A 15,580-nucleotide genomic window follows, 5' to 3' on the forward strand; every position below is an offset into this window, starting at 1 on the left:
TTCATTACAGTGCGGCGCTTATGAATATAGTCTCCCCCGCTCCCAGCATCTAATTACAGATGCTGTCCGGGCGCGGGGGGACTCCAGTACATGCATTCCACGTCCGTGATCAGTCAGGATCACGGAACGTGGGAATACAGCCTAAGGGCTAATTGCGGACAGAACATGAAACCAATGTTATCCTATGGCCCCGTGTTGTAATGCGGACCGTTTTTTTGCACCACTGATCGCTGGGGTAATGATGTGTGAACGTAGTGCTCCGTGAAGCACGGAGCACCACGGATACACGTACGGTAGTGCGGTCCGCGGCCATGGACTGCACTACGGGTGTGTGAATTTGGCCTAAGGGTAGCTTCACACCCACTGACTTGCAACGTTAATAACGCTGCGAGTCGGCTAGGTCCTGGCAGATCACTTTCACTACATACACACAGCTGCGTGTATGTAACTGTGCCGGCCGCTTAAACCCTTCAGCTGCCGCCCGGCTCCCGCTCCGCTTTGTATACATTACCTGTCCTCGCTGCACGGGGTCCCGGCGTACTGCTCTCCCGCCCGGCCAATCAGTGGTTGCGGCAGGGCAACACACTGATTGGCCAGGTGGGAGAGCAGTATGCCGGGACCCGTGCAGCGAGGACAGGTAAGGTATACAGAGCGGGAGCCGGGCGGCAGCTGAAGGGGTTAAGCGGCCGGCAGAATTACATACACGCAGTGGTCGTTCAGACCGCTGTGTGTATGTAGTGAAAGTGATCTGCCAGGACCTAGCCGACTCGCAGCGTTATTAACACTGCGAGTTGGTACGTGTGAAGCTACCCTTAGGGTACAAACCCACACACTATACGCAGCAGACTTGATGGTTTAGATTTGATGCTGTGTTCAGTTATTTAGATCTAATCTGCCGCGTATTTGCTGTGTTTTGCAGCAGTAAATACGCTGCGTATACGGTGTGTGGGTTTATACCCTTAGGGTACAAACACACGCAGCAAATACACAGCAGATACGCAGCAGATTTGATACTGTGTTCAGTTATTTAGATCTAATCTGCTGCGTATCGCAGCAGTAAATACGCAGCGTATAAGCCGTGTGTGTGTTTGTACCCTTACTAAGGCTGGGTTCACACTACGTATATTTGAGGCTGTATTTTTGAGGCTGTATAGCAACCAAAACAAGGAGTGGATTGAAAACACAGAAAGGCTCTGTTCACATAATGTTGTAATTGAGTGGATGGCCGTCATTTAATGGCAAATATTCGCTGTTATTTTAAAACAACGGCTGTTGTATTGAAATAATGGAAGTTATTTACCGTTATATAGCAGCCATCCACTCAATTACAACATTGTGTGAACAGATCCTTTTTGTGTTTTCAATCCACTCCTGGTTTTGGTTGCTATGAGGACCTGACATGAGGACCAAATACAGCCTCAAATATACGTAGTGTGAACCCAGCCTTAGGGTGCGTTAAGGGTATAAACACACATACCGTATACGCAGCGTATTTACTGCTGCGATACGCAGCAAATACGCAGCAGATTAGATCTAACTGAACACAGCATCAAATCTGCTGCGTATCTGCTGCATATACGGTGTGTGTTTGTACCCTTAGGGTGCCTTCACACCTACCGGATCCGCAGTGGGTCTCACTTCTGCGGATTCGTAGCGAGAACCGCTGCGGATCTGGTACCATTTACCCCTATGACAGCACATACTCGCAGGACAGCGGGGGGTTAAAGCACATATTCACAGCGGGATGTCAATCCCGCTGTGAGTATGTGCTATCATATAGGGGTGAATTGATACTGGATCCGCAGCTGATCTCACTGCGAATCCGCAGAAGTGAGATCTGCTGCGGATCCAGTAGGTGTGAAGGCACCGTATTGCTGCGTTAAAAATGCAGCGATACGGTACGTGTGAAGGCACCCTAAGGGTGCCTTCACACCTACTGGATCCGCAGCAGATCTCACTTCTGCAGATTTGCAGTGAGATACGCTGTGTTTATGGTGCGTTTTTTACATGCGTTTTGATTTTCACATGATTTTCATGTGAAAATCAAAACTCGCATGTAAAAAAAATCGCACTAAAAACGCAGCGATATGGTATGTGTGAAGCTACCCTTACACAGATTTATGTGACAGATTTTGGAAGCCTAAGGCTCCGTTCCCACTGAGCAAAGGTAGCGGAATTCCGCGACGGAATTGTCCGCCGCGGAATGCCGTTAGCCTCCCGCTCATAATGGGACTCTATGGGAGGCGCGCGCTCCTGCCCTGTCCGCGCTGAAGAATGAACCTGTCCGCCGCGGAATTCCGCTAGCTTTGCTCAGTGGGAACGGGGCCTAAGCCAGGAACAGACAATAAACAGGGAACAGGTCATAAAAGAAAGCCTGAGATTTCTCCGGTTTTCAAATCCATTCCTGGCTTTGGCTTAAAAAAATCTGCCAGATAAATCTGTGTAAACGCTCCATCAAAAGGCAGCAGCTGATGAGCGGATTGCAGAGATAAAGTTAATACTGTAAATTCACTCATCTCTGATTTTTAGAATAAAGGCCCTATTACACGGAACGATTATCGGCCATATTCGGCCGATAATCATCCTGTGTAATAAACGATGTCAGCTGATCGTTGCAGTCGCTTTTTTTTTCAACATGTTGAAAGACAAATGACTCCTATAGCAACGATCTTCTGCTGTCGCTCCCTGGAATAGGAGCTGCTGGGGCAGACCCCTGCTATATGCTATGGGCTGCCTGGACGATCTAGCGATCCCAGGTGGGATCCCTGTGAGGTAAGCCTAGGTCTCCTCAGACGGCGCGGTGGAATGGGGGACTAACTTTTACAAACGTGTGGCGGCAAATGTTTGGACACACCCATCCCCAGTAGCCGGGCAACGCTAACCGTCACGTGCCATCTCGGTATCTCAGATACTCGGCTTGCCCCGCCCCATGGATTTAACCCCTTTGTATGTCCTCGGATGATACACAGGAGTTAAATGAAGGCAGAGCAGGGCGGAGAGTGAACCTGGGCGGGGAGGAGGAGAACACCCTCTCAGTCTGACCCTTCGCTTCCGAGTCGCGTTCACTTTGCAGACTGTATAGAACTCAGGCGAGTGGCCGCCGGGAGGTGAGAGTTTAGGGCGGCACAGGTGTTGGCACACAGCCCCGCCCTCTAACCTCTTCCTGCCTGACGCAGCCAGGATGCCCACCAACTTCACTGTGGTCCCCGTGGAGCAACAGGAGGATGCTGGGGAGAGTGAGGTCGGGGCAGCGGGCCAGGAGGAGAGGGCGCCCAATGGACAGAGGTATCACAGTGAGGAGTCCTTGTTAGGTAAGCGCACAAAGTCCGCCTGTGTGTGACCTGTAACGTTCTCGGCCGGACCTGTGTCACTGTGAGAGGACTCTGTGCGGGGACTGAGCGGTAGTCAGGAGCCCGCTGTGTGTGCACAGGTTTCACCTGACTGGGGGTGACGTCACACAGACCACGCCCCCGCCCTCTCACTTACATGTCCAGCCTCGGGGAGACACTGGCACTTTTGATTGACGTGTTTGTTGGTGTTCAGACAGTGCGGTGTGTGAGAACAGCAGGAGCTTATGAATGTCTGTCTAGTATGAGCCAACACTAACATATCCTCCAACTTAATAATGAACTCTTGTCTATGGAAACTTACTAAAGTTTAATACTTAGTGACACTGTTCATGTATTGCTAAACGCCAAGGAATTTATAAAAACCAAGGCCCCCGTTCACACCTAGGCTATGTTCACACACAGTGTTTTTGCTCAGTGTTTTGCTCACTAATTTGCAACCAAAACCAGGAGTGGATTGAAAATGTAGAAAGGCTATGGACACACACATTTGAAATTTAGTGGATGACCGTCATTTACTGGCAAATAATTGCTGTTATTTTAAAACAACGGCCGTTATTTGCCATTAAATAACGGCCACCCACTAAATTTCAACAGTGTGTGAACATAGCCTTTCTGTGTTTTCATTCCACTCCTAGTTTTGGTTGCAAAATACTGAGCACAAATACCGTGTGGGAACACAGCCTAAGGGTACAAACACACACCATATACGCAGCAGATCTGCAGCAGATTTGATGCTGTGTTCAGTTATTAAGATCTAATCTGCTGCGTATCGCAGCAGTAAATGCGCTGCGTATATGGTGTGTGTGTTTGTACCCTTGAACATGGACAAGGAATGCCTGTAATGGAGTCTCCCCCGCCCGGACAGCATCTGTGATAAGATGCTGGGAGTGGGGGACTGTACTCATATGCGCCGTGCTGTAATGACAGCACCGCGCGCCACTGATTTGTTACATTGCGGCGCATATGAGTACAGTTCCCCCGCTCCCAGTATCTTATCACAGAGACTCCATTCCAGGCTTTCCTTGTCCGTGTTCCGTGAGAATACAGCCTTAAAGTGGTAGTTCACAAAAACAAATTTCTTTCATATCAACTGGTGCCAGAGATTTGTAATTTACTTATGTTAAAAAGTCTCAAGTATTCCAGTACTTGTCAGCTGCTGTATGTCCTGCAGGAAGTGGTATTATTATTTTCAGTGTGGAGACCAGGAGAGTTTGCAGGTTTTTTTCCTCTGGAGTACCCCTTTAAGGAAAATCTCTCTGGATTTCTTATCAGAAAATCTGGATAAAGTTCCTCATCCATAGGCTTCTATATTTGACATAGACACCCTTCAGGAAAAATCTGTCTGTGCTGGAACATAGGGCCAAAAATGATAGAACATGTCCTATAATTGTCTGGAGTTCCAGCACAGACACCCCATAGAACCCTATGGGAGCATCCAGCATACTGTCTGGAATTCCGATGCGCTTCTTGCCAGGCCCGGCCAGTGTCAGCACCCAGGCAAGTGCCTATGACTACTGACACTGGCCCTTTAACTGTACACACTCCTTATTAAAGGGGTTGTCCGGCGATAAAAAATTATTCACAGAATAACACACATTACAAAGTTATACAACTTTGTAATGTATGTTATGTCTGTGAATGGCCCCGTTCCCCGTGTCCCACCACCCCCACCCGTGTACCCGGAAGTGTGGTGCGCTATACATTACCTGTCACGTGCCGACCACGGTCTCCGATTGTCAGCAGTGACGTCTTCTTCGGGAGGCCGGCGGATCTTCCCGAGTGCTGGCCGCCCTCTGCAGCGTCATCCGAAGCTCAGCCGCGATTAGCTGAGCATAACTGTGCTCAGCCAATCGCGGCTGAGCAGCTGATGACGTGGCCGCGTCATCAGCCGCGATTGGCTGAGCACAGTTATGCTCAGCCAATCGCGGCTGAGCTTCGGATGACGCTGCAGAGGATGGCCGGCACTCGGGAAGATCCGCCAAGCTCCCGAAGAAGACGTCACTGCTGAGGATCGGAGACCGTGGACGACACGAGATGCGGTGAGTATAATGCACCACACTTCCGGGTCTAGCGTGGGTGGGGGGAAACACGGGGAAGGGGGCCATTCACAGACATAACATACATTACAAAGTTGTATAACTTTGTAATGTGTGTTATTCTGTGAATAATTTTTTATCGCCGGACAACCCCTTTAAGAGTGTTAAGAGGAGGTGGCTGAGAGAAAAGACGTCCACTTACCTCCCCATACCTGCTGCTGGATTCGGGGAGGTGAGTGGACGTCTTTTCTCTCAGCCACCTCCTCCCTGGCCAGATCCCAAAATAGCCCCCCCCGCTGGAGTACCCCTTTAAACGGATGTCTTTTCCAAAATGCTGCTGATGTCGTTATTTGGGTGTAAAATAATCTTTTATTTCTCAGTAGCGGTGTCAATGAGGCGAGGCCTAGAGTGTTTGTGTGTTAGGCCTGTGCTGCCTCTGTAGTGGTATTCTCTGCCACCCTGGATTCCCGTACCGCCCCCATGCCGGATCTCTGGTCTTGTACGTTCGTTTCTTCAATTGCACATGTGCCTCACTGGCCGTTCCACACCAGTATGCCATTGTGCCTTTCTAGGATCACGGCACAATTCAAGAAACGAGTATTGGTTTTTGGAGAACTGGCCCAGGGGCGGTACAAGAATCTGGGGGATGGGGGGAGATTACCATCACAGAGGTGGTGCAGGACTAGGACATGAACGCTGTAGGCCCTACCAAATTTAAAGGAAATCTATCAGCAGGTTAAATGCTGAGGATGAAGGCAAGTCTATTAACGCAATCCTCAACGCCATTTCCATGCACTTTGCAATTTAATCTGACGTCTCTTTGGAGCAGTAGAGGTGGGGCTACTGCCCCTAGAGCAACAATCAGCCCCGACTGGCCGCTCCCTTCTAATGATGATCATTGGAGTTGGCCGGATTGGTGCTTTGGGGTTAGCCCCGTCCCCAGTGCACCAAACAGCCTTACTACACGGGATTAAACAGCAGAATGCACGGAAACTGCATGGACCGTATGTCTATTCTGTAACTGCCACTAAAAGATACTCGAGAGATCCCATTGACTTCGGTGGAGTTGGTCTGGTTTATTTTGCAGGATCCCTAGATGCCTAAATACTGCAGCACAAATGGATCTTACAACAAAGCTCCCTGAACAGTGTGCTGGGGGAAATGTAAACCCAGGCTTTGTTTACACACCGTCAAAAAAGATGTCCCTTTCTATTGCATGGTCGTCATTTTGATGGTGTGTGAACATAGCCTTATACTGTGTCCAAAACTTCAACCAAATTTGCAGCATAAAAATTGCAAATCACAAAAGTAATCCAGTGGTAAATCCTTTGTGTGAACATAACTGTGTTGTGGTTCACTTAGGTATTTGTTTTGGTTCCCTTATGACTCATTATTTGTATCTTACTAGATGATCATGGAATAAAGATTTAAGTGTTGTACTACAAACAAATCAGGCCTTTCTTTGTTCTGCCAAGTGTACAGTTAGTAAATCAGTTTAGAGTAAATGGTTAAAGTTTACCCTTGAACTGGAAACGCCGCTATGTATTGTTGAAATGTTTACACTTATACAGTATATGCAGTTAGGTAACCTCTCAGTGGTTTCCTGCTTTCCAAACCGCAGGCAGCATGAACCAGAGACAGTCCCCATTAAGAAAACAAGCTATGTTTTATTATAAAACCCAAAATTTCAGAGTCCTAGGTGCAAAACCTACCTAAAACAGGGCAAGGCTATGTTCACACACAGTATTTCTGTCAGTTATTTGGTCAAAATTAGAAATTGAACGGAAAGGGCAATATTATAATGGAAAGATTTGCACAGTTTCTGTGTTTTATATCCCCTCCGGGATTTGGCTAAAAAAAACCGACTGATCAAAATACCATGTGTGAACATAGTCTAACTGTACATTGAGTCGATCACCCCCTTTAGGGCTTAAGGGGTTATTCAGCATTAAAAAAACATGGCCACTTTCTTCCAGAGACAGCCCCTCTCTTGTCTCCAGTTCAGGTGTGGTTTGCAATTAAGCTCCATTCACATCAATGGAACGGAACGGAGTTACAAAACCCCACCCAAACTGGAGACAAAAGTGGTGCTGTCTCTGGAAGAAAGTGGCCATGTTTTTGTAGTGCTGGATAACACCTTTAACTGCCAGGGCTCTTCCTATGTGTGTACTAATAAAGTGCAGCTGCAGAGACCATGATTTGTTATCCTTTTCCCGGTAGGTTTAAAGGGAATGTCACCTTTAATTTCCTTTTACTGATTTGAGTCAGATACTAAGTTATTTTTTTATTCTAATCTGTTTCTATTTTTTGACTTAAACGCTATTTCCCTTTTTGTACATTGTTACGGGGGCTGTCATCTTGCCTTGGCTGTTCTTTAATAGCATTTAGTGACAGGCTTTACAGCAAGCCTCATGGCATAGAAGACAGTAGACAGTCTACCCCCTTAAGATGATTGTAAAACATTACTGAGCATGCTCTGTGACCTTTAAAGAGGTCATTCCACTGGGAGCTGCTATTGTCTCCTGCATCTACTGGTGTTAGGGTCCTATTCCACGGGCCGAGGAGGGCCCGATCAACGATGTAAACGAGCGGCGATCTGCAGCCAGGCAATGTATGATGATGATGCTGCTGCTGTTTCTTCTCAAATCGTCGGTCGCCCGCCGCGCACCGCTATTCAACCGTAGCGATGCGCGGTGGGGGAACGATGATTTTAGGTCTGGCCCTAAATGAACGATCAGCCGATGACACGATCATCGGTTGATCGTTCTCTCTATTTCATCGAATGATAATCGGCCGAATCGGGCCAAATGGGGAATAGGGCCCTTACATGTCGCTACAAAGCTGTGGAATAGGGCCCTTACATGTCGCTACAAAGCTGTACAGATGACTTTACAGCAGCCTCCTCTGATCACCACTGTATAGCGCACAGTGCAGCTATCATTGACAGGCAGAGACCAGTTAGTGGCCTCTCTACCTGTCAGTCTTCCCCGCACTGCGCGCTGACGGGCAGAGAGCCGTGACTTGTGGCTCCTCACTCAGATGACTAGTTACCAACCCTCTCCCTGCCCCAATTTATAAAGCTACTCCTGCAGCCGTGGCTGGTACGCTCCGCAAGCTGCACAGTAGCTCTATAATGTACTGCAGGGAACTTTTCAGCACAGTCTGTGCTGATTGGTTACCTTTAAAACACCTGAGCAAGCCATCTATCTAAAGGGTGGGTTCACACTACGGAATTCCATCGGCTGTCCGCGGACACGGACGTTATCTGCCAAAAGAAGTGACATGTCAGTTAATTCGGCGGATAGCGGGATACGCCGGCCCATAGAATGGTGTCTATGGAGCCGGCGGAAAGGCGCGCGGCCGTGCGCGCGGACAGACAGCAGAATTCCACGGACATTATCCGTGAGAATTCCTCAGTCCTCAGGCCTCATTCACAAATTTGTCCCTAATTGCGGATTCGAAATTACAAATTGTAGGTCCCATAGATTTCTATGTGCCTGTTCACACGTTCGCAATTTTTGCAGATCTGTGATAGGTGGTGATCTGTGCTGCAAAATAAGACTTGTTCTAGTGCGCACAAAAAATAGCGGCACAGGTCATTGTTTTTAATGTAGTGGTCCATGAATTTCGGACCACTATGAATGCACAGTGTGCTGTCTATGATTGCGGACAGCATTATAAACGTGTGAATGAGGCCATTGGCAGGACACTGCTGTGGTCAATGATTGGTTGATGCCTCACAGTACTAATGGTGTATTTAGACAGAGATCTTTATCTGATAGATTTTTAAAGCCGAAGCCAGGAACAGACTATAAACAGAGAACAGGTCATAAGGAAAAGACTGAGATTTCTCCTCTTTTCAAATCTATTCCTGGCTTTGGCTTCAAAAATCTGTCAGATAAATCTGTCTAAACACACAATGTGACTTGATGTGTTTATATCTCCCTGGTTACACTTCAGGGGGCATTAGAATATACATTAGTAGGCATAGGACAGATCTGTGCACCAGATCTGTGGGGTAAAGGCCATCCCAGTGCACCAAATGCCCTGATTTACATATTAATAAAACTTTTAACCATAATGGTGCGTTTACACAGACAGATTTATCTGACAGATCTTTGAAGCCAAAACCAGGAACAGACTATAAACAGGGATCAGGTCAGAAAGGAAAGACTGGGATCCATCCTCTTTTCAAATCCATTCCTGGCTTTGGCTTCCAAAATCTGTCAGATAAATCTTTGTGTAAACGGCCCATAACAGAGCAGCACATGCATGTAATAAAAGGTAGATTCTTCATTGTCCTTTACCCTGTAATGGTGCGTTTACACAGACAGATTTATCTGACAGATCTTTGAAGCCAAAGCCAGGAACAGGATCTATCCTCTTTACAAATCCATTCCTGGCTTTGGCTTCCAAAATCTGTCAGATAAATCTTTCTGTGTAAACGCACCCTTAGAATTTATCATCAAGTCAGACTCGTCTAACCTGCTGATTAGTTTCCCACTTTGAATTCCTGCCATGTTGTTTTTTGGCATCTATGTTTTTTTTTTTTTTTTCCCCCCTTCCAATTTCTGTAAGGGTACAAACACACACACCATATACGCAGCGTATTTCCTGCTGCGATATGCAGCAGATTAGATCTAAACTGAACACAGCATCAAATCTGCTGCGTATCTGCTGAGTATTTGCTGCATATACGGTGTGTGTGTTTGTACCCTTAGGCTATATTCTAATGTTGCAGTTTAACCCTTTGAGGACCAGGCCCAAAATGACCCAGTGGACCGCGCAAATTATGATCTTAGTGTTTCCGTTTTTCCCTCCTCCCCTTCTAAGAGCTCTAGCACTTTTTTTACTAGTTTTTTATCTACCATGTAAGGGCTTATTTGTTACAGGAATAGTTGTACTTTGTAATGGCGTCATTCATTTTACCATAACATGTATGATGGAATTCCAAATATATTATTTATGAAGATATAAATTGGTGAAATCGCAAAAAAGAATGCAATATGGTACAGTTTGGGGGGTTCCTATATCTACGTAATGCACTATATTGTAAAAGCGACATGATACAATTATTCTATAGGTCAGCCCAAACACAACCATATGCAGGTTTACACACATTCTCTAATGTTATATATTTTTTTAAATTGAAATCCTTTTTTTTTGGCAATTAATTATAAATAAAATGGGACTATTGTGACGCTTATAACTGTTTTATTTTTTCACCTACGGGGCTGTATGGGGTGTCATTTTTTCCGCCATGATCTCTAGTTTTTATTAACACCATATTTGTGAAGATTGGAAGTTTTGATCACTTTTTATTATATTTTTTTTTTTATATATAATGTAACATAAAATCTGTAATCCGCGCACTTTTTTCCCTTTTTTTCGTGTACGCCGTTTACCGTTCGCAATGACGCTTGTTATATTTTAATAGATCGGACAATTACGCACGCTACGGTATTTTATATGTTAATTTGTTTATTTTATATGTTTTATTTATATAATAGGAAAGGGGGGGTGATTTCAACTTTTATTGGGGGAGGGGTTTTGTGGTTGTGTGTTAGTGTTTTTTTTTTTTTTTTTTTTTTTTTTTTTTTTTTTTTACAGATTTGAAGTCCCTTTGGGGGACTTTTACATACAGTACTTGGATTTTTACACTGATCATTGCTATGCCATAGGCATAGCATTGATCAGTGTTATCGGCAATCTGCTCATTGAGCCTGCCTGTGCAGGCTTAGTGCAGCAGATCGCCGATCGAACCGCACGGAGGCAGGTAAGGGTGGTATTACACGGAACGATTATCGTTCGAAAAATCGTTAAATCGTTCGGATTTGAACGATAATCATTTTGTGTAATAGCAGGCAACGATTAAACGACCAACGAGAAATCGTTGATCGTTTAATAGGATCCGGACCTATTTTTTTTATCGTTTGATCGTTCGCACATCGTTCGCACATCGTTCCCACATCGTTCGGTGGAATAAAAATTCACAGCTGAAACGTACGCAATAGCGACGACTAAACGACCGCAAGAACGATCATAAATAACGATCATCGTTTCGTGTACTTGGGCGAACGATTTCGGGTCGTTTGCCTTAGCGGTCGTTTAAGATCGTTAATCGTTAGTCGTCGGAAAATTGCTTGGTGTAATAGTACCCTAAGAGACCTCCGGCAGTCCGTTTTACTGATCTCCCGGACTCCCCCTGTCACTTACACTTAAACGCCGCGGTCGTGCCACGGTCGCGGCGTTTAAGGAGTTAATGACACACGCCAGCGCGATCGCTGCAGCGTGTCATTACCGGTGAAGTCCCGGCCCCCACCTGCTATGAAGCGCGCTCCGCTCCGGAGCACGCTTCATAGCGGGAGAAACACCCAGGGCGTACAGTTATGCCCTAGGTCGTCTGGGGACAGACTTCCATGGCGTAACTATACGCCCTGGGTCGTCTAAAGGCCCTATTCCACCAACAGATCTGACGACAAATTATCTGCCAAAGATTTGAAGCCAAACCCAGGAGTGGATTTGAAAAGAGGAGAAATCCAGTCTTTCCTTTATGACCTATTCTCTGATTATAGTCTGTTCCTGGGTTTGGCTTCAAATCTTTGGCAGATAATCTGTCGTCAGATCTGTTGGTGGAATAAGGCCTTAAGGGTTAATCACTCTTTTTTTTTTCAATTGCCTTAAAAATTTAAGGTGTGCAACATATAAATGTATTTTCTGATGCACCTACCTAAACACATGTTCAAAAGTTGTAGGTAAATACAGCAACTGAGTACAGCAAAGGAGTCAATGTTTCAGTTCTGTTTCTATTTGAAGCTGTGTGTGCATTCTTCCTTTTTTTTGAATGATTGGTGAGCTCATTGAGAGATTTGAAGTTCTTCAAAGCAAAAAAAATTGTGTTAAAAATGTATACTGTGAACACAGCTTTTATGCATATCAAACGCATCAAAAACCACAGTTCTGCATTATGATAACACACCCTCAGTAGTGTTTACACAAAACAGCCCCAAAGTGTCAGCGTTGAAAGAAATTATATTTTTATTCTGAGTTTTTTTTAACTTGGTGGTAAAATAATTCTTAGCAAATATGCACATCAAGTGTTGGAGGCTTTTTGTCAGTTTATATGTCAACATACATCCATATTTTGGCTGTAAATGACCCACATTTTGTCCCAACTAACAATAGTTTTTCTTCTTGGGTGCTGGGTGCTGAGTACTAGAGCTTAAAAAGCTTAAAAAGTCTTAAAAATACATCCCAAAATGGCCATATTTAATGACTCAAATAGTGAAAAGCCTTTTTGCTTTGGGGAAAAAAGACTTTTTAACTGCAAAATACAGTCCAAAATTATAATGTGCATATAGGGGGAGATTTATCAAAGGTTGTTAAATTTAGACTGGTGCAAACAGCCTACAGCAACCAATCACAGCTCCACTTTCTTTTTACCAGAGCTGATAGCTGAGCTGTGATTGGTTGCTGTGGGCAGTTTGCACCGGTCTAAATTTTACACCCTTTGATAAATCTCCCCCACAGCCTCAGAGCCACCACCATAGAGATTAGAAAAATATGTATTTCTATGGTTTAGTCGGAAAAAAGATTCTGCGCTTTTTATTTGTTTAATTTTGTATAGCAATAACTAAGATAACAAATTTATTCTGTAGGTTACTGCAACTACAACAACACCTAATGTAAAAAGTTGAATAGCTGCTTACTGTAGTTGAATGGAGATTTATGTCAAAATGACATGAGTCCTTGCTCCTCTGCTAATTCCTATGGAGTCCTTTGCTATGGCACCATGAACATTACATACTGAGCAGTAAGGTATGCACTGTATGCCTCACCACTCAGTGAACACTTGCTTAGCCTGAAAGACCTAGCTTATCATGTGTAAGTGGTAATGGACTCTGCTTAAAAAAAATAAAGAGAGCATTTAAACACCACAATGTAACTGCAAGTCAATCACACTTCTGTGAAGTCAACCTGTCCAGTTATGAAGCAACACTGAACGCTGTGAATCGATTTCTCCTGCTATTGTGCAAATAAAAAGGACCACAGGTAGAAATAATACAGTTGTCAACCCCTATAAAGTAGTGTTTCTGAAGGTGGTGACTACAGACTTTCTCGGTTCTCATCCTTTTTGGCCGTTGCTTTGGCTTTTTTTTTCCTTTTGTCACTGCTCTCACCCCTAGAGGTAGCATGGGGTGGTATCTACAACCCACAGAAGTGGCTCGGGTAGTCCAGCTCATCAAGGATGACGCATCAATGCAAGCTGTGAACGAAGGTTAGCTGTGTCTGTCAGCACACTGTCTATAGCATTGGACAGATACCAGGAGACAGGACATTACAATAGGAGAGGTGGAGGGGGCCATAGGAGGTCAACAACCCAGCAGCAGGACCACTACCACCTCCTTTGTGCAAAAAGAAACAGGAAGAGCATTGTTAGAGCCCTGCAAAATGACCTCCGCAGGCCACTAATATCCATGTGTCTGCTCAAACTGTCAGAAACAGACTCTGTGAGGGTGGTATGAGGGCATGAAGTCCACTTTAAATTTAAAGCGACTCTGTACCCACAATCTGCCCCGCCCCCCCCCCCCCCCCCCCACACACACACACAACCACTTGTACCTTCGAATAGCTGCTTTTAATCCAAAATCTGTCCAGGGGTCCGTTCGGCAGGTGATGCAGTTATTGTCCTAAAAAACAACTTTTAAACTTGCAGCTCTGTGCCAAACTGGAGTATCTGTGCCCTAACTTTGCACCACAACTCCGTCCCACCTCCCCACCCTCTCCATCATTAGGAATGCCACTGGAACATTTTCTCCTGTCTGATCATTGCACAGGTGACTTAACGATCCAGCCCATGTGCCGGGCTGACACAGGTGGGAAATAGGAGACAATCTGCCTGGAGCATTCCTAATGATAAGGGTGGGGAGGAGGGACAGAGAGGTTGTGCCAGACTAATGCATAAACAATCTAGGCCACGCCTGTTGGGCACGGGGCTGTAAGTTGAAAAGTTGTTTTTTAGGACAATAACTGCATCACCTGCCGAACGGACCCCAGGACAGATCTTGGAGTAAAAGCAGCTATCCAAAGGTACAAGCGGTTGGGGGGGGGGGGGTCAGATTGTGGGTACAGAGTGGCTTTAAGTATCATTCCTAAGCCACACCTACATGGGATATTAATATTGATTTACATTGATAATTTTTATGTTTTATTGTTCTGAATATATTTTGCTATTAAAGATTTGCAACTAAAATATTTTATTCATTGAGATCTGGGATGTGGTCTTTTTAGTGTTCCCTTAATTTTTTCAGCAGTGTATATAACACTTTCCTCCAGGTGCCACACATTCGCAGCACCTTGCCCAGTGAATGTACATTCAGCAGCAGGCATATTTTGTCACTTTAAAAGGTGTCGTTGCTCTTGTACAGATTAGCCTGAAGCAGACCAATTGCAAAAAGTTTGGAGTCTGACAAATCATTTTTTTTTTTTTTTTTTTTTTTTAAATTCTAAATAAACCTGATTAGTTTCAAGGTGATTAAGTCCATCTTTACTCCTCAATATAGGTGTCTTTGGGGCCTTTTATCATGTATACTACATTGGAGAATGTACATAAGAAAGTGTCAGTGATTTTTATTAGAGATTAGTGAACATACAGCATTAATGAAACAAAACGCTTTGGTAGTCTGCTTATCAGCAGACTACTCTTTGAACTCTGTACCACTCTTTCCTGGGTGCCTGGAAAAACTGGATCCAGTCCTAGGAATCTTATTCAGCTTTTCCAGGCACTGGGAGTGGCACAGAGCTCAAAGGCTGCCGAGCTGATGAAGCACTTCGCTTCTTAAGGGTATGTTCACACTGAGCAAATGCGGCGGAATTCTCCGCTGCGGGATCCCACCGTGCTCAGTGTCCTGCTTTGAGTAAATGGGAGGGCGCACACTCCTCCGCTGCCGCCGCTCTCTGCTCAAAGAAGTGACGTGTCACTACTTTGAGCGGAGAGCGGCGGCTGCAGGGGAGCGTGCACTCTCCGATAGACAGGCTATGGGACACTGAAACTGGCAGACTTACGCCTGTTTTACTCAGTGTGAACATACCCTAAGGCTGGGTTCTCACACAGTATATTTCAGTCAGTATTGTGGTCCTCATATTGCAGCCTCAACCAGGAGTGGATTGAAAACACAGAAAGGCTCTGTTCAC

The 15,580-nt window shown here is 45.3% G+C and overlaps 1 protein-coding gene across 4 annotated transcripts in view; it reads left to right on the forward strand.

Annotated features, from left to right (window-relative positions):
• The window catches only part of SLC12A7 (solute carrier family 12 member 7), a 175,070-nt gene that overhangs the window by 37,534 nt on the left and 121,956 nt on the right, over positions 1-15,580 (forward strand). The window contains exon 1 of one of the 4 annotated variants that reach the window (XM_069958577.1): positions 2,977-3,311. The exons of the other annotated variants lie outside the window; for them this stretch is intronic. Within the exon in view, the coding sequence (XP_069814678.1) occupies positions 3,182-3,311 (130 nt within the window). The 5' untranslated portion in view covers positions 2,977-3,181. Of the gene's footprint in view, positions 1-2,976; positions 3,312-15,580 lie in introns of those variants that run through there. 4 annotated transcript variants of the gene reach the window in all.

The sequence above is a fragment of the Dendropsophus ebraccatus genome, chromosome 2, assembly GCF_027789765.1.
Source record: "Dendropsophus ebraccatus isolate aDenEbr1 chromosome 2, aDenEbr1.pat, whole genome shotgun sequence".
NCBI lineage: Eukaryota > Metazoa > Chordata > Amphibia > Anura > Hylidae > Dendropsophus > Dendropsophus ebraccatus.